The 20,491-nt window shown below is 40.8% G+C and overlaps 1 protein-coding gene across 1 annotated transcript in view; it reads left to right on the top strand.

Moving 5' to 3' along the window:
* mapk8b (mitogen-activated protein kinase 8b) overlaps positions 1-20,491 on the top strand; it is a 123,952-nt gene that overhangs the window by 95,250 nt on the left and 8,211 nt on the right. Inside the window, exons 2-6 of the mRNA XM_079659275.1 lie at positions 2,515-2,653; positions 9,133-9,298; positions 11,457-11,528; positions 13,339-13,521; positions 17,733-17,857. Of these exons, the coding sequence (XP_079515401.1) occupies positions 2,525-2,653; positions 9,133-9,298; positions 11,457-11,528; positions 13,339-13,521; positions 17,733-17,857 (675 nt within the window). The 5' untranslated portion in view covers positions 2,515-2,524. The remainder of the gene's footprint in view (positions 1-2,514; positions 2,654-9,132; positions 9,299-11,456; positions 11,529-13,338; positions 13,522-17,732; positions 17,858-20,491) is intronic.

Genomic DNA, 20,491 nt, shown 5'->3' with positions numbered 1-20,491 from the left:
AAAAAAAGACATTTAAGTAGTAAACGGTAGAAAAAAATCTGACAATATTTCCTCAAACTTCAAACAAGCAAAATAAAATGTCATCAAAAATAATCTAAGTTTTCAATTAACTCTCCCGCCACCGTTATCACATGATAAAAGCTCTACAAGTAAGAAGAGAAATATGTAATTATGTTTCATTTTGGATTTTAACGCTCCCTTTTAAGTCACAATGACGTAACAAACGGCCATATTTGATATCAAAGGTGCGTTAAAACAAAATCTGAAACCATGACACACAATCTTTAATATGCAAACTACTAAATAGTGGTTCTCGAGGGGTGCAGATTTTGCATTATGGTCTAATATTATTCTCTCCGACTTTTATAAACCATGCATCACGGTGCGCACTGCCTTTTTTAACATTAACTTTAGGTTATATTCGGCAGCGTTCCCGATGTGTTTGAAGTCGTCATGGCATCCATGAGTGGAAGTGGGATGGCAGAGAAAAGGAAATACTGAACTGAGAAGTGGGGGAAGTGATGGTTTAGCGGAGTATGACGGGAACAAACATGATTAATGCCATCCTCTAGAAGCTCTGTGTGTGTGTTTGTGTAAGTGTCTGAGAGATTGTGTGTGTGTGTGTGTGTGTGTGTAAGTGTCTGAGAGTGTGTGTGTGTGTGTGTGTGTGTGTAAGTGTCTGAGAGAGTGTGTGTGTGTGTGTGTGTGTGTGTAAGTGTCTGAGAGTGTGTGTGTGTGTGCAACGCTCTGTCTGCCTGATTGGAGCTAAAAAGGAAACTGGACAAATCTTAGCCAGAGGGCTGCAGAGCGAACACACATTTAGAGGACGGAGGAAAACACTCCATTCGGCTGTTTGTTTGTATACCTGAACGCAGACTCGTATTACAGATAAAATAACGGTAATTTTTGTACTAAAACATGCAGAATATACAGATATCATCCAAGCAGAGGTCCTTCTTTTTACGCTTTGTCCCCAAAATGTGTCTTTGTGTTTAAAAATACGTCTGAAGGTTCCTTACTCCGTGTGTGAAGATGTGATGATGTAACAGCTGCCAGAGAACATAACATCAGCACCGATTTGAGACGGAGAAACATTACTGTCTGTCACTTCCTAAATGCCACGGGAAACAAGTGCTGCATCGCTGAGGAAAATGTGGCTTTACACTTATTATCATATTTTAGTTTGACTAATCTGGATGGATAAGAAATGTAAGGCTCTCCGGACTGACGAAAAATGTGAAAAATATCTTAAAGGTCCCATGTCATGCTTCTCTGGTTATTACCCGTCCCCTTGTGTGTTATGACGGTTTGTCTGCTTGTAAACGGTCTGCAGAGTCACAAACCCTCAAAGTACACCCTGTAGCGAGTAAAACTCTAACACAGAGAAAAGACCTGTCTATGCTGCCCCAGAACGCCTCGTTGGACATTTCTCTTTTTCCATTGTTTACTTCTTAGGTATAGTGACGTTACGTCCGCGGAGCCGTTACGTTTGGACCAATCCGCGAACTTCCTCACACACACTCGGCGGTGTGGGGTCGGCGAGACACCGCGGAACTCAGCCTGTGCACACACACAAACTCCCAGCCAGGCTGTGGGTGTATGTGTGTGTTCGGGCTGGGTTTCGCTGTCTCGCAGACGGCCACTGGGCTCACAGGGAGGGGGGGGCAGGAGCTCTAACAAGCCGTGTAGGACAGAGAGTGAATACACATACTATACAGAGATGCTGTATGAGAAACCAATGTGAGTTTGGAACATTGCACAATATAAATCTATTCTAGTAGACCTCAACAATGGAATTATGATCAGTAGAAATGGCCATGACATGGGACCTTTTATAAAAACCTAGTAAAATTTTAGAGATTCTCTGGGAAATATCGGAACATTTGAGCAAAAATATTTAAAAAATATTAGTAAAATGTCCAGATATATATTTGTAGAATATCCAAAAAATACAAAAAAAAAGTGTAAATAGGTTTTCAAAAATTCCCCAATGTAAAACGTCACAAAAATAATACAAATAAAATATCCATTACTCTTTCAAAAAAATTATGTAAAATATCAGTGACATTTCCAAATATATAGGTCAAATTCCCTAAAAGTACTGGTAACATGTCAGTGACTTATCACAACAACAAAAAAACATCACAATGTAACAAGTATTTTTGCTAAAATGTCAAAAAATATCAATTAGTCTTTTCAAATGCCAGGAAAAATATCAATGATATGTCAAAAAGTGTTGACTTGTTCCCCTGTGTGGTGAAAAAACAGCAAAGTAAAATGTCTGAAAAATAATCCATGGTTTCAAATAACTTGCCAACGACATGAATCCTAGTATATTACATGTTCAATGTGTTTAACTAATGTTGTCAGAAAGAATATGCGGCCTCTCAGGTTAAATACTGACTGTGTTGAAGCCTTCATATGAAACTTCTGTGTATGTAGGATTCTCTGTGCATGTATGTCTGACTACCTGCTTCTTCTGGATATCTTATCTTTTCTGTGGTGTCCCTGCAGGTATCTGGTGATGGAGCTGATGGATGCTAACCTCTGCCAGGTGATCCAGATGGAGCTGGACCACGAGCGGCTGTCCTACCTGCTCTACCAGATGCTGTGTGGGATCAAACACCTGCACGCTGCCGGCATCATTCACAGGGTGAGCACCACTGTTGGAAAAATATCACTCGTCCCCGGCTTGAGCTTCGATCTCAGGATCCATGTATTTCTGATCCTCTCAAGAATGGAAGTAGTCATCACATACAGAGCATTTGGTACAACTAGTTCCTGAACAGTGCCCTTCAAATACTACTACTACAATGACTTCTACTTCTACCACTACCACTACTACTACTACTACTGCTGCTACTACTACTACTACTACTACTACTACTACTGCTACTGCTACTGCAATTACTACTACTACTACTAACACCACTACTATTCATACAACTATTAATACAATGTACTACTACCACCACCACTACTACTAATACAACTACCACTACTGTTAGAACAAATCTCCCTCGTCCCCGGCTTGAGCTTGAATCTCAGGATCCATGTATCTGTGATCCTCTCCAGAATGGAAGTAGTCATCACATACAGAGCATCAACTAGTTCGTGAACAGTGTCCTTCACATGCTGATATCCAAGAGAGGGAGTTACCCAGTCACAAGATGGAGGAATGCCGGTTCTTGTAGGAAATCATACAAGAACAAAATACTGACTTTTTACTGAAAATGTTTTTTGTTTTTTTTGAAAATGTCAAAATTCTGACTTTTTTTTTTAAAAATTCTGACTTTTTTTAAAAAAATTCCGATTTTTTTTCAAAATTCTGACATTTTCTCCAAACTTTAACTTTTTCTCTAAATGCCTAAATTCTGACTTTTTCTCAAAATTCTGACTTGTTCTCAAAATCTCAAAATTCTGACTTTTTCTCAAAATCTCAAAATTCTAACTTTATTTTCAAAATTCTGACTTTTTCTCAAAATCTAAAAATTATGACAACCTGATAGGAGTGTTCAACATTTTGCTAGTGAATTAATTTAAGAAACACTGCGCTCGTGGATTGTCAAAGGGGGAACCTCGTTGCGGGGAAATTATACAGATGGCTAGTCCGCCCCTGAAAATGTCGATGCAAACGTTATTATTAATAATAATTAAAATAAAAAAAATTATAAAAAAAATTAATCCATTTTTTTTTTTTTTTTAAATTTTCCATTTTTATTTTGTAATCATCTCGCGACCCCCACTTTGGGAACCCCTGAGCTAAATGACATGTAATGCCATCAGACAAGAAATAGAGGCTTCAAAATCCCTCTGAAAACCCCAACTTGTCATTTTTTCACTGCAGTTGTTGAACTTATTAAGCAAAGGAGATTTAGGGCACCGTGTCATTGAGACCTTGGCCGTACTGACAGGGTGAGTGTCTCCAAACAAACCTGCTGTTTTGGTTCATGTAGGTGCAAAAGCTCTTAATGCAATAACGCTTTATCAAGGTGAATATAGACTGGAGGAGGTGGTTATAAATAACATTTTCTAAGCCAGTTATATCACTTCTCTGAAACAGCTGAACCAATCACAGTGACGCATGACGACAACATCTCAATAACATGTTCAGACAAGAGTGTTTTAACTGTCTTCATATTTAACCCTCAGTAAGAAAGGGAGGAAGTGTTTCTCCTGGAAAGTTCTTCACAATCTGATTTTGAATTCCTTGTAAGGATCCTTCAGTCTTATATGAAATCACCTGGTAGGTTGTTACGGAGATAAAGGACAGGTTGCAGTAAAACACACACTCAGGTGCTTGCTCACTTTAAAACCACACACACACACACACACACACACACACACACACACACACACACACACACACACACACACACACACACACACACACACACACACACACACACACACACACACACACACACACACACACACACACACACACACACACACACACACACACACACCTTCCAGAGTAAAGACACAGCAGTAGATTACCTCCTCCTGCTCTGCCAGCCAGAAGTAACTGAGCCACAGGCGAAGCTAACGTTAGCACGAAGCTTTCACAAGGTAACACATGAGTCATGGATCACCAAAGATTCCGCTCCCGTGTTCCCGGAGGCTTTAACTCTCCGATGGGAGCTCTGTCGTCTTCCTTAAGATGCTCAGAGTTGCTATGGATGGATGGAAAAAGCAGAACTGGATACAACGTTGTAGCCTGGGCACCATTTATACCTCTGATTCACAGTTTTGCATGAAGACAATATCACTCGAGTGCAAAAAATCCCGTATCTTAGAGTGTGTGCTTTTGTGTTTTCCTTAAGCCCCGCCTCCAATTTGTCACCTTACAGCATCGTTAAGCTCGATCTTAGCTCATTTAAACTGATGGAGGTGGGGGTATAAATCTGGATTTGGCTTTTAGAGCATTTTCCATCTTTAAGGACCTTACGATTTGAATAAGATGTATTCAAATGTTCTTAGTGGGTAGTTGATATAGCTGAAAAATGTCTGTTTCCCAATGTTAGTCAATGGGAAAAGTTTGTTTTGGTCCCAATTGCATCACTTAATCACAGTAATCAAAGTACCCCTTTTTGGCCACTATGAAAATGTTCTTTAATGACCTGCTCACTTCCTGGGAGATCTAGGGTTAATTTCCCAGCCAATAATCACACGTATACATGCTTTAGCGCCACTGCTACACGTCTCATTGCAGTGTTTCTGTTAGCCACTATTTACCAGACTTAAACCAGGAAAATCGGTTCAAGTCTGACATTTAATTATGTGTTTTCTTTTGAGATGGCATTTTAGATTACTGGATGAAGTGTGCGTTTGATTGAGTTGTCCTTGGGCATTTTTCAGTATTTTGATTAATTCTCTATACCAGGGAGTGATCATGATTAATAGCAAAGGTGTAATTATAAAATAAGAGTTTTCTAATCTACAACCAACTTGTCACCCTGAAACTCACAGCTTGCAAATGACGTCTGTAATATATCAATAGGCAGATGCACATTGGCAAATCCTAGCAACAGGCACCGAGTCCTGTGAGGGAAACCAAACTTCCTCTTCAAAGGAAAATTATTTTGAAATCTCTTTTGTTTTTGTCATGCATCAGGGGAGTTCAGAGCGTCATCAGGAGGCTAACGGAGACAATTAGTCAGAGCTCGTTGTGTCTCCCTGCAGGTGTCAGGTGACATGAAGCAGAACGTATTACAGCTCTGATATACAAACACAGAGCTGGAGAATAACGATGAAATAAAAAAATGCTACCAAAAGGAAACCAAACACTTTGAAGCCACATCTCTGTCAGTAGTTGTTTTTTATACTGTAAATAAATAAATGACGGTTTCTTACAGAAGAAAACAAATACTAGCGTGGGTGGCTGTGGCTCAGTGGTTAGTGTGCTGGACTTCGAATGGACCTCGCTAGTTCGAGTCCCACTGCAGTCAGCATGTGGTTGTGTCAACGACATGCTGACTGCAGTGGGGTTTGAACCTGGTCCAAACACCAACGCACTACAATCTCAGGCCATTTAAAATTCAAATGTGTATTTCAAACCAACTTAGAATGGATTTCCAGTGAGAAATGTTTTATTTTCTAAATTGGACATAGTCACTTAATAAAAACATTTAAAAAAAAGTTTAAATGGACTTAAATCAAGTATTTTAATGTTTTCTATGATGCATCTCCAAATGCAAAAAAAAGAGAATTTTTTTGATAATGTTTTATGCCGATACCTTTCAGGCTTATTTATCCATGTTATGTCCTAAGGCAGGGGTGTCAAAGTAAATGTAATCTTGGGCCACATTAACATTGTGGTTGCATTCAAAGGGCCGGTTGTAACTTTAAGACTATATAAAAATACATATATAAATATTTAATATATATAAAATAACGTATTATATTACATTATTGGATTATTTTCGGATAGGGTAATAACTTAATAATTAACTACGTCTGAAAGAAGAAATCTAGGGCAAATAATTGCAAGTCTCTTCAGTGAGAATGTCACAAAAAGATTTAAAAAGAAAAGCCAAATTCTGGGGAAAAAAGGAAGTGACATTTTGAAAAAAAAGTAACATTTAAAAAAAAAAAAAGTAAAATTCTGAGAAAAAAAGTCAAATTTGAGATGCATTGTGGGACATGTAGTTTATTGGCAACGTGCTTCTGTAAATCGGCATGTAACCGTATAATAAACATACTATATTCTTTGCAAGCTCTTGTGGGGCCACAGAAAATGAAGTCACGGGCCGGATTTGGCCCCCGGGCCTTGAGTTTGACACCCCTGTCCTAAGGGAAGCAAAAAGGGCGCGGATTTTGTGGGAACTTTTTTTTTTTTTAGGTCGTGTTTGTTGTTTCTTCCATTAAACATTTGCTGTTGAATTTTGCAACCGTGGGAAAATGATATCTCTGATCTCAAGTGAAAATGTAAGTTTTGATTTTCAGTTGACTTTGATGTCAGCTAAGTTAAACTCATAAGAACAACAGGCAATAAGGAGAGTAGGTAAAAAAATAACATATTCTTAGATTTAGAATGTCAAACCTTTTCCTTTCTCCATTTAGAGCAGAATCGTATGATGTACAATCCCCGGCCATTTCTTACTTGAATTGGTGTATTTTAACCAACATAATGTCTTTCCATTGTGAAATGTATTTAATATCTACATTAAAAATAAGAAACGTTCAGACACACTGGTAGCAATGTTAACTTCATACAAAAAACAATGTCAAACTACTTGCTTTTACCTTTCAGAGCATAATCTCAGCATCTAGCCCCACATGTGTCCCTCAGTGTCAACAAGCCCTTTAACTCTGTCCCTGCTGTATATAGACTATTCTTGCACTATTTCTATTCTATTCTATTTGATTGTATTTACTTGCAATATTTTATCTGTTTTATTGTGTTGCTCTGTTGTAGGAGCGTGTGACCTCAGATTTTTATATGTTTGTTTTGGATCACATTTCAGCTTCAGTGTACAAATACATATGTAGTAAAATAGTTTTACAGAGTGGTCCGTCTTGTTTATTTTTCTTGACAGAACAACAAATCTGAGAACATGGGGTGTTTTCTTTTCAATATAAAACATTGACAGTATAGATCATTAAATAAAAGATTCAAACAGTTAAATAAAAGAAGGGCGTATCGGGGTGATATACACTTTCCATTTCTCCCAAATGTCCTCAATTTAAGTTCCTGGAGCCTCATAGAGAAGGTTATTCTTTCCGTTACGACCTAAGATCTTCATTGACATAACTACACTGTAGCTATGTACAAATGACACAGAGTGGTGTTGGGATGAAGTAAGCTGCTGGTTCCCTCGACAAAAAAGCAAAGGGATTTCTCCAGACGATTTTGGAAAATTACGGAGCCCCCTAGGGGACATGGAGAAGAAAAAAAAGAATTATTTAAAAAAAAAAAAAAAAAAAAACTTTTTAGAGATCTCGCAAAACCCCGTTGTAGTTTGTAGACGGTCCCTAAGCACTCCTCTCCCTCCACCAATTCTTGATGTTTAGCTCGGATGACGGTGCGTATCGAACTGTTCTGATAAAAACAACCCTGTAGCTCGTTGTCTGCCTTGCTATGATTGTAAAGTCATGTTTGTATTTTTACAACGTTATGTTCATGAGTTATTGATCCGCGAAATTCGAATCTGTCAATAACTCAGCTCAGAGGGACGTGCATGTCCCCTCGCTCTGAGTGTTCTCTTGAGGTGTCTTCACTTATGTGAAACCCTTTATATATACAGTCTGTATGAAACACGTGCCTATTGCCAAGCACTGATGTTATATCTTTATATTTAAGGCCAAGCTCAAAGTAAAATCGATGAACCACTCCATTGTTGTGGTTTCTTTGTTGCCGTAGCAGCCGAACTGACCAGGAAGTACATTGAGCTAAATGAAAAGTATTGCGAGATTTTTTTTCTTCTTCTCCATGTCCCCTAGGGGGCTCCGTAGAAAAGTGCTCGAAATAATGTCTGTGGAAACGAACCTGTTTGATAAATGCACGTTTTGCTCAGCCGGATAATCCCCACATGTCTGCCCTACTTTTATAATTTTCGAATCATAAATCTAATCTCCAGAAGCTAAATGCTAACTTTATGCTATAAAGGAACTACAGCCGAATACAGCAGCACGACTTCAACGTCATGCCAACTTAAGATCCATATTCAAACACACAGATTCTAAATGGTACAAGTTGCAGCGTTTGTTTGAACAGTTTGCAGGAGGCAGGGACTTGCTTTCAAGCAGAACAGAAACAAACTTAGAGGAGTGTTTACGTGTTCGGCATAATGACGTACAACGTCCTCCACAACTTCTGTAGTCCTATTCAGCCACTTGGTAACAACCATCGTTTTTCAGACACGTCAACTCTTCAGAAATCACCAGTGGGGTCACTGCTGATGGATTTAATGTCGTAGAACCAAACGTGATCCGTCTCTTAACTTTGTGTCAACCACAGACCTTATTTCAGCTATTTTCCAAAATCTTAAGGAGAAATCCCATTGGCTCTGAGACGAGGGAACAGGAAGTGGTAAAATGCTGACTAACTTCCGGGTTTTAGGACTCGTCACTGCGCCACTCTATAAAAGCCTTGAATCTGAATCTTGAATCTTCTGTGTTTCCTTTCAGGACCTGAAGCCCAGCAACATCGTGGTGAAGTCCGACTGCACGCTGAAGATCCTGGACTTCGGTTTGGCCCGAACCGCCGCCACCGGCCTCCTGATGACGCCCTACGTTGTGACCCGATATTACCGCGCCCCCGAAGTCATCCTGGGCATGGGTTACCAGGCCAACGGTGAGTACAAGAAGCAGCTCCTTCTCAGTGACCAATGAGGAGCTCCGAAAGCTACTGCCTGGCCTGCTGCATGGGATGTTTTTCAGCACACACATACTCACTGTTCCTGTAAATGTCAAACTCAAGGGGTCCGGGGAAGTTGGCATGTTGGGCAGAGGTGCATTGTGGGAAACTTCCTGTCGGGGGACTCCAGTTACCAGCAGCGCTTCAGCATGCGTTTGATGTTTTATTAAGAGGCTGCCGGTCCTGCGCTCCATACAGCCTGGCTTTAAAAACGCCAGAATGAAAACAGTGACTTGTGCATGACTCAGCAGTTTCTCTTGGTGCTCCTGTCACAGTTTAGGCAAAATTGTAATAAAGGAATAGTCGAACATTTTAAGAAATATGCTTAGTTGCCATTAATTGGTTTTGAAGACTGATGCCACTCATGTCTGTTTGTTAGATATGAAGCTAGAGTAAAGAATGGCTGCCATGCTAGCTGGTTATCCCTGTTCCCAGTCTTTATGCTAAGCTAAGCTAATTCTCTATAGTTTCCTATTTAGCACACAGACACACGAGTGGTTTCAGCCTTTCTATCCAATTCTCGAACACTCATACTTACTGAAATGTTAAATTCCCTTCGATAAAAACCTGATTAAGGCTCTAGTAGCCACGCAGATAGGTAGGTGACAGCTTAGATGCATAATACTAAATTGAGCAAATCTAGATTTTTGGACTTTTAAAGAACTCGGAGAATAACTTTTTTCCTTTTGTACAGAAATCATTAGGTCGATATATAGCAATAAAGCTCCTATTATAACAAACTCAATAGAGTACCTTTACTCTCTTGTCCTTCCTCCTCTTCAACCAAACTAATTTTTCCTGCTGACTTGTTGCATTCTTTTGCTTATTCTCTTTTCCCTCCTTTTTACGCTGCGCACATGTAGTGGATATTTGGGCTGTGGGCTGCATTATGGCAGAAATGGTTCGCCACAAAATCCTTTTTCCAGGAAGGGATTGTATCCTTGAGCTGCTTGCAGCAGTGTCTGGCATTTCTCCTGAAAGGAAAACAACGTAGCACCGAAACCTCTTTCATCTCTTCAAGCTATTCCCTTTTCTTTTTTTCCATCTGCCGGATCGCACGGAGATCAAATCCTGTGAGCAACGAGAGTCGTTCTATTTCTCAGATTTGCCTGACACCTCGAATCACAGCCACCCACCTGCTCTTCATGCAGACACACACACACACACACACACACACACACACACACACACACACACACACACACACACACACACACACACACACACACACACACACACACACACACACACACACACACACACACACACACACACACACACACACACACACACACACACACACACACACACACACACACACACACACACACACACACAAAATCCCTCCCAACATAGCCGACAGACACCAAAACATCTCTCTCTCTCTCTCTCTCTCTCTCTCTCTCTTCAGCACTGCAGCTTCAAGACAGTCACATGAAAAAGAAACGGAAATAGAATTGAGAAGTTTGCTCGTTCATAGCTGAGATCTTGCATAATAATATTCTTGTGTATCCTCAAACTGCTCTCCATATGCCTTTGGAAAAAGCCATAGCAACAGTCGCACAAAAAGATAAATTGTTCCCCAGAATAACACAAAAAGAAATCTGCCTTCTGATCTAGAAATTGGGAGAATATGAATAATTTCTCAGGTGGATTTGTCGAAGTAGAACATACAAGTTATATGAATTGCAGTGAGGATACAGAGGGTGTTAAAAGGCATTTCTGCAAATAAAACAAAGACCTTAACAGTCAGTGTCTCACTTTTAAAAGCTCAGGATTCACCATTCAATCAACCTGCTGCATCTTAAACATTATTTAATAAGTTCTTCCATTCGATTTCAGTGTAAACATCGTAATGACACGTCAAATACAATTTACATCTTCTTCCTGGGACGCTGACCGAGGTCAATGAGTGCACTCAACTGCATGCAATTCATTTCTGTCATGCATCAAACACATCACCTGGCCCCACATCATGTTTTTGTTTATTTATAATTTTCCCTTCTGTTATGTTGTTTATGTTTTTGGGGTTATTTTTTCAGTTTGTCTTCCAGTCCTGCATGCTAATTTGGTGGTTTGTCATTTCATTTTTCAGTTGATGTCTGGTCTGTTGGCTGCATCATGGCTGAAATGGTCCGGGGTAGTGTGTTGTTTCCAGGCACTGATCGTATCCTTACGTTGAACCTCCATCCAAAAAAAAACAAAACCCTAAATGCAGTCCGTGGGTGTTTCTCAATGTCGAGGATGCTTCCTTAGTAGCACATGTCTTCCGAGTCACTTCCTTCAGAAGCTACGCAACTATCCTTCCTAGCATTCGGAGAACGAAGAATGGAACAGGCGAGCAAGTGTGCAGGTGTGCGTCATATGAGAGGCCCCGCCTTACATTTTCCGCCACAGATTTTAGGAAATTGGTCCGTGCGCAAAGCATTGTGGGGATTTTAAGACCGCGGAGGAGACACATGCGCAGCCTCGAAATGTCTCGCTACGAAGGACGCCGGGCTCGGTAGAATTTCAAGCATCCTGGACATTGGAACAGTCCTTCGGCGGGACTCGATGACATGGCATCCTTGAAATAGTGGCTCTGGAGCATCCTTCCTTGACATTGAGAAACACCCCATGTCTCTCATCCTTCTGTCTGACATCTTGTTCATATCGTTTCACACAATGGGGAAAACCTGCCGAGCGAGACATCGTGTTCACACTCGAAAATGCATTTATTTCACAATTAACATCGGCGAATAGTCGCTTACCGTTAGGGCTGATCGATTCTGCAAAAATAACCAATGAAGATTATTTCTGACTGATTTTGCGATTGTGATATCAGAGGGAATTAGCATTTTGGGAACTTTTGAAACAAAACAAGGATTAAAAAAGACACGCGATTCTTTTTTTGTACGATCAAGAAGCTGAGTGAAGCAGACACTAGAAATCACCCATATAGGTTACGTACTCTCCTGCCGTGCCGATACCGACTAGAGAGTGTTAATAGATACAGCCGGTACATCATCTTCAAAAATTAGCTACAATAGCACTTAAAGCCCTGACAGCGCTCCGTGGTTATGTACGCTTGACATTTTCAAAGAGGCCCTATTCTGCTCTTTGGGGTGTTCCCTTTCCGGTAGTGTGTTATATAGTCCCTGTGTTCCCTTCAGAAGGAGTTTCTCTCCCACACACTGCCTGATACACCTCCATTGGACTTCTTTGTTTACCTTTCGTAACATCCGCTCCTATTGGCTAGCGCTCCAACACATTGTACGTGATAGGCTAAGGGGCGGGACATCTCTAAGCGGTTAAAAATGTTCTCTGTGACCGGAAAGGAAAAGCACGCAGATAGTAGCCTAGGCGGTATTTCATCAGCAAATAAAATCTGTGTCTGTTCATATGCTACCATCATGATTCTCTAATGTTCACCTTCTGACAGGACCGCATTGAGTGGATTTAAATATATGAATAAATACTTTTTCGAAACCATGTAAATACCCGCCAACAAGCAGAATTGATCGCTTTTCAAAAATAGCTTGTAAAATCGGTTATGGACGAAAATCTGTTGCGAAAAAACAGGCTTTTCCTCATTGATGTTCATTCAGTGTTAAAGATGAGAAGAGATGTGAACAAGGCATGACTGTATTAGTCCTCCAGGTGGATCATCTGTATGTATGTATGTGTGTGTTTCTGCTCTGCATACATACAGTATTTCCAACATCTGGATTACTTGAGGTAAACACCACCTTTTTAAGTTTGTGTTGTGTCCATTCTGATTCCACAGGTTTGAATTGAAGCTATCTCTTATACTTTTTAAAACAAGCTTGTCACCCAATCTTCTAAATAACAACGCAGTGAAAGAAAGTCACTAAACGGCTCTCTTTTATTCTACATTAGTTGAAAATGTTGGTAAAAACGACCTCCCTCGACTCTGAAAAGTCAGTCCCCTTTAGTCCAAACCCAGTGCAGTTGTTCTCTTAACCCTGACCCTGAAGATATCGACCAGTGGAACAAGGTGATCGAACAGCTGGGAACGCCGTCTATGGAGTTCCTGATGAAGCTCAACCAATCGGTGAGGACCTACGTGGAGAACAGACCCCGATATGCAGGCTACAGCTTCGAGAAGCTCTTCCCCGACGTGCTGTTTCCTGCAGACTCTGAACACAACAAACTGAAAGGTAAGCATGAGGCTGTCTCGCTATTAACCATCGTGCATCCTTTAAAACATAGTTTACACCAGGGTTGTGTAAGTACAGTACTTTTACCAATCTCAAATACTTCTGATTGGCTGTGAAGATATATTTAGGTGCAATTAGTTGCTCTTAAAAATATATAGACATATCAATATTTTCCTTTTTTTCCCCTTTCGTTTTTTCAATCAATTACGTTTATTATTATTGATTTTATAGTTTATTATACATATTTAATTTTACTGAGACACTAAGGGATAAATACCCTTCTTTCAATATTTCAATGTTTTACATAATTTTCCATTTTACCCAAAAAGTTATATAATAATATTAAATATTTTTGCATTTATTTTCTTTTAAATTTAATCGATAAATGAATCAATACAATTTACATCATTTTAATGTCCTTCCAAAAACAAAAGTGCTTAATAATAATTCAACACATACTGTAGTTCAACTCAGGAAGTGGCAGGTAGTTGTTCCATCGGACAAACATAGGAAAATGTCTCAAATGTTGGTTTTATGCTGCAATGGCTCATGGTTTTAACGGGCATCAATGGGGACATTATTGTCTTTAAACTGTCAGGGAATAATTCTGTATACAGGTTTGCCTTTTGCCCTCTGACGCAGATGCCCAAGCATTTTGTTGATGTTACCAGTTTGTGACCGGGCTACTCTCGGTCAAAGATAGTTATTGTTGTGGGACAACTGGAACACATCCTTCTCGGGGTGTAGATGACCCCGAGCCATAAGCGATAAGAAATGTGATTCAGTGTCCTCAGCTGTTTAGTCTATCTATTGAAGAATGTTGATTATTACACTCTGATAGTGAAAACCTGGAGCTACAGGAGGGCTCTTCAGAGTTGATTTGTGGCATCTCAACCGTGTTGTCAGACCATGGCCCGTGACATGTCGTGTGAATTCTCCGGCCGAAGCTCCAAATAAACCGTCAGTGTTTGCCATCAAAGCTCCAGCTCTCCTCGTGTCTCTCTGAGTCCTGACTCCTATTGCTTCAGAAGTTTCCCCCACAGAGGTCTTAGTGTCTTTAGTTTAAATACAAGTCATTTTAGAGTTATTATAGGAGCTGAGACTTCAAAGATACAAGAAGAAAAAGGCCAAACATGTGTTCAATGTGCATAAAAAAAGAAGAAGCCATGATTGATGAAATATGAAGAATCCAAACATGTCCGTAGGGGTACGTAAAGGCCCGGACCCACCAATCTTACAACAAAGAACTGACACAGACGGACCCCGACTGTTGTGTCGCCTCAGGTCTCCTTTGTCTTGGCCATGTGTCACTGGAACACACCGCAAAGACTTCAGCCGACGGCCAAGAAGCACGTACGCACTGCATATTCGTGAGTGGCAATAACTCTCCCTACCAGCAGGCGGCGGTAGTGTGTATTCGTGATTCAAAAGAGGCAACAACCGGAAGACAGACTGCGTGATAACCGAGAGAAGAAGAACAGACTGCGTGATAACCGAGAGAAGAAGAACAGACTGCGTGATAACTGAGAGAAGAAGAACAGACTGCCTGATAACCGAGAGAAGAAGACAGACTGCGTGATAACCGAGAGAATAAGAACAGACTGCGTGATAACCGAGAGAAGAAGAACAGACTGCGTGATAACCGAGAGAAGAAGAACAGACTGCGTGATAACCGAGAGAAGAAGAACAGACTGCGTGATAACCGAGAGAAGAAGAACAGACTGCGTGATAACCGAGAGAAGAAGAACGGACTGCGTGATAACCGAGAGAAGAAGAACAGACTGCGTGATAACCGAGAGAAGAAGAACAGACTGCGTGATAACCGAGAGAAGAAGAACAGACTGTTTGATAACCAAGAGAAGAAGAACAGACTGCGTGATAACCGAGAGAAGAAGAACAGACTGCGTGATATAAACAAACAACAGATAGTGTGCGTTCCATTTTCACTCTACAGCGAGAAGCTCACGGGGCTTTCCCCAACCTGTGTCGAGAGCTGGAGTTAAATGAAATCTCAGATTTGCCTTCTTAACAGTTGGTTTGGGTCCCTCACTTCCGTTTCGCTTCTCATGCACTGATTGGCTAAGCTGAACAGCCAATCGGAGTGATTTATTTTGCAGACTGACTTTGCTCGACCGGTTTTCGGCCGAAAAGGCACCAATCTGAGTAGGGCGTGTCGACGCTCATCGTCAGCCTGACGCCCACCGACGCCGATAATCGGCCTGGTGTGTCTTAAGGGTTAAAGCCCAGGAACTAATCCTGTGAAGACTTACTGAAAGCACTAGAAGATTAGAGCTGGGTGTGAGGCTTTAAATGTAGCTCTTGCTAAAAGTTAAAACCATATTTTGGGGAGTAGTTCCTCTCTGCCAGGTGCAGAAGTGGTCCAGCCTGAAGGGGAACCATTGTAACATTTCAATTCATTTTTTTTATCACATCCCCGACGGTGTGAGGAGTAATGAGTTTTATTGTCACCGTATGTTTCCGTTTTACTGCCTAGAAAATGGACAAAAGACTCAATAAAGCTGGGGTTTTTGTGCGAATGTCAACTTTACCAGGGTTGACTTTTTAAATGGCTGTTTTTGTAATTTGAAGGATTATTTTAATGGTTCAATGGTGGCTCGTTATGATGTCTCCACACACTTGCAAAGCCCTAAAATATGAACTTCTCATAGCATCAGTTTGATTTAGCATCTTCACAAACATCCGCTGACAGCAAAGCCCGAGTGACAAATCAATTTTCGTTGGCTGCCTAAAGATTAAGCACTTATTACAGGAGCTGACAGCTGAGGAGAAAGTTGTTTACGGCTGAGAGGAATTCACCTCAAGCGTGTCTTTGCGTATAAATGGAGAGGAGATGACAGGAACGCTCCCAGCGAACACCACGAGGACGCAGGGGGAACATATCTTTCTGTCCTCATTCATTTACAAAGGCAGGATTACATACATAGAGATTACAATCTTTGAATTTACCTAAAAGAAAAAGTATAAATATCCAAATATTTTTCAATATTATATTTCAAAACAATATAATGATCAGACATTCTTTAAAGGTCCCCTATTATTCTGTTTTTCATCAATATATCACAGGTCTCAGATATATACAGAGCCTGTCTCTGATTGGCTGAAACACCAAACAGATCATTGCAGCATTACCCATAATCCCCCCTGTTTCAGACCTGTTTCCAAAGTGCTGATTCTCTTTGTTACTTTAGATGAAAAATAAGGAGCCCCTCCCCACGCCCCTCTGAGAGACATTTGGTTAGAAAGAACACAATGGTGCTCTGGGAGGAGATTCAGGTGATAAGGGGGGGGGGGGGGGGTTACCTTGGTTGCTGATTGGCTAATGGTTACACAAGACAAAAACATCGTTATGACATCATCAAGTGGCTAAAATCTGATCAGTTGATTTGATGTAGAAGAGACATGAAGAAGAGGGGACACATGTTGATGTAGAAGAGACATGAAGAAGAGGGGACACATGTTGATGTAGAAGAGACATGGAGAAGAGGGGACACATGTTGATGTAGAAGAGATATGAAGAAGAGGGGACACATGTTGATGTAGAAGAGACATGAAGAAGAGGGGACACATGTTGATGTAGAAGAGACATGAAGAAGAGGGGACACATGTTGATGTAGAAGAGACATGAAGAAGAGGGGACACATGTTGATGTAGAAGAGACATGGAGAAGAGGGGACACATGTTGATGTAGAAGAGACATGAAGAAGAGGGGACACATGTTGATGTAGAAGAGACATGAAGAAGAGGGGACACATGTTGATGTAGAAGAGACATGAAGAAGAGGGGACACATGTTGATGTAGAAGAGACATGAAGAAGAGGGGACACATGTTGATGTAGAAGAGACATGAAGAAGAGGGGACACATGTTGATGTAGAAGAGACATGAAGAAGAGGGGACACGTGTTGATGTAGAAGAGACATGAAGAAGAGGGGACACATGTTGATGTAGAAGAGACATGAAGAAGAGGGGACACATGTTGATGTAGAAGAGACATGAAGAAGAGGGGACACATGTTGATGTAGAAGAGACATGAAGAAGAGGGGACACATGTTGATGTAGAAGAGACATGAAGAAGAGGGGACACATGTTGATGTAGAAGAGACATGGAGAAGTGGATTTTGCATAATTTGCATTTAATCAAATCTTAACGTTTACCCTTTTCTCTTTTCTCTTTTCCTAACCCGTCCTCAGCGAGCCAGGCCCGGGACCTCCTCTGCAAGATGCTGGTGATCGACGCCTCAAAGCGGATCTCAGTGGACGAGGCCCTGCAGCACCCCTACATCAACGTGTGGTACGACCCGACTGAGGTGGAGGCGGTGAGTACAGCCCAATGAATGGATGTTGAATACAACCAATTTAAAACAACCTCAGATGACCAAAGTGCTGTACAGGGAATACATACAATATCAAATAACACATATATTTACCTCGTGTGTTCTAATTTATTGAATTAATTACATAATAAATGAATAAAGTCTATCTAATCTATGACTCCTTGCCTTCAAAATTTAAAAAATCCACCTTAAAACCCAAAACTGTAAAACCCTAGTTCCTTTTTTGTGTTAAAATCTTCTGCCTGTTTGTGTTTGGTGACAATCCACCGCTCTCTGGAAACACAAAGACGGAGCAAAGCGGTTTAGCCTGTGATCAGACGGATTTGAGGTGATTTGTTGTAGGGCTGCGCGATATTGAAAAAAACTGACACTGCGATATTTTTTTCCCCTGCGATATATATTGCGTTTTTTTTAACTATATTTAACCGGATGAAGGATTTTAGTCACGGACGTCTGGATCTTAACTGGTAGACTCATCATACCTTAAGTCATGATCTAACATGCAAAATGCACTTTTGTACGTCTTTTCTACATGAACATGTGTCCCCGGTGTTCCAGGGAACTCACCAAGTGTCAGAAAACACAACCCTCTCTATTTTCCTCCATACCCAAATCTCTTAAAAAGGGGCTGCAACGGATCTGATACAGACTGATCCAGATTTGAACACTTCTATGACGTCACAGAAGTGGCGCTACGGCTATTGGGCCAACTCCACCAATCAGGAGGAGACAGCCACGGACATTGCCGTTGGAAAGCGCTGGAGACGCTGTAGTACATATGCCAGGCCTGTAGATGGTGCTGTTCTCACACAATCAGCCCATGATGCAAAGACAGTGTTAAACTGAGCGAAATGAGGAATGGCTAAAATGCATGATCTGTTTGGTATTTTGAAAAATAAAAAGTATAAATATGCCTCATATAGGTATGGTCCTACACTATATTATTCAAATATAGCATGATAGGTCCACTTTAAGTCATGATCTAACATGTCATGATAATGCATGTTGCTTCCCTTCAAATAAGGGGGTTCATCTGTGAAAGAAGAGAAGAACCTCTTTGTATCCAAAATAGTTCCAGATGTCGCTTTTCTTTTTGGAAGTGAATCTTCATTCTCTCCGGTATTGTCCTCCTGTGCCTCGCTCATTTTTTACCGGTGTTTTGATGGTCTGCAAACTAGCGGGGCGGGGCCTGCTGTGATCTGATCAAGAATGGTTGTGATTGGTGGCTTGCTGTGCATGTCTGCATGCACAGCAAACCTGCAACCAGCAAGCCTGCATGTCACTCACTCAAGTACCCCTGACATGAGAGCCGTGCAAGTTTTCCTTTTGTAGCAAGCAGCAAAATAATTGTGACATGACGTGTTTGAGTTAATGTACCTACTTAATATCGCACGTCCTAAAAAAAAAAAAAAAAAAAAAAAACATTATAAAAAATTAATAAAATCGCACGTCCCTGCGATGTGAATATCGCGCATGCGGTGATCGCCATATATCGTTCAGCCCTAATTTGTTGCTGCCTCTCCTCTGAAAGCCGTCTTCAGAAAACCCAGCACAGCCTTGAGAAGTGCAGATTAGTACACATGGATTTATTATCTGATTCTGCATCACATCGATGCCATCGCAGGTTCAGCTCTGTGCATGCTATAAATGTAAGGCTGTTTCTTATTTCCCTGAAAAACGTTGCAGAACCACTCGGCATTAAGTGGATTTAGTGAGAGGAGGCTTTAATGCAGCAGTTTCCAATACGCTGAGTCTGTAGGTTTCAGTTTGGAGATACTGCAGCAGAGTTTCCCCCTGTTTTTTGGAAACATGCATCAAGCTCACTGTCGCAAATCACTCCGAAGCTCAGCCTCACAGCCAGAAATACTGAGGATATCGCTCAAAATAACTCTCATATTTGTGGGCAAATAATAACAATAAGTCTATACAATAAGTGTGGTTGCTAATGAATGACTTATCCAACACTAAACAAAAGAATCCCGTAGCATTGAGTAGGCAGAAATGATTCAGTTGGTTTCCTTAAGGTGGCATTATGTGGATACATAAATGGTTAAAAAGTGATATATGGTAGCTATGAACGTGACTAAAGTTAGTAAATAGATTGAACTCAGTGAAAGTGGGAAATAATGTTAATAAATCATATTTTAATGCTAGTTCTTTGTCCCTGATTTGTCTTCTCAGGACATCACAATTCTTATTTTAAAGTGGACCTATCATGCTATATTTGAATAACATAGTGTAGGACCATACCTATATAAGGCATATTTATACTTTTTACTTTTCAAAATACCAAACAGATCATGCATTTTAGCCATTCCTCATTTCGCTCAATTTAACACTGTCTTTGCATCATGGGCTGATTCTGTGAGAACAGCACCACCTACAGGCCTGGCATATGTACTACAGCGTCTCCAGCGCTTTCCAACGGCAATGTCCGTGGCTGTCTCCTCCTGATTGGTGGAGTTGGCCCAATAGCCGTAGCGCCACTTCTGTGATGTCATAGAAGTGTTCACATCTGGATCAGTCTGTATCAGATCCGTTGCAGGCCCTTTTTTAGAGATTTGGGTATGGAGGAAAATAGAGTGGGTTGTGTTTTCTGACACTTGGTGAGTTCCC

The sequence above is a fragment of the Notothenia rossii genome (genome assembly GCF_949606895.1).
Source record: "Notothenia rossii genome assembly, chromosome: 11".
Lineage (NCBI taxonomy): Eukaryota > Metazoa > Chordata > Actinopteri > Perciformes > Nototheniidae > Notothenia > Notothenia rossii.
This window is presented reverse-complemented; position numbering and strand designations above follow the sequence as displayed.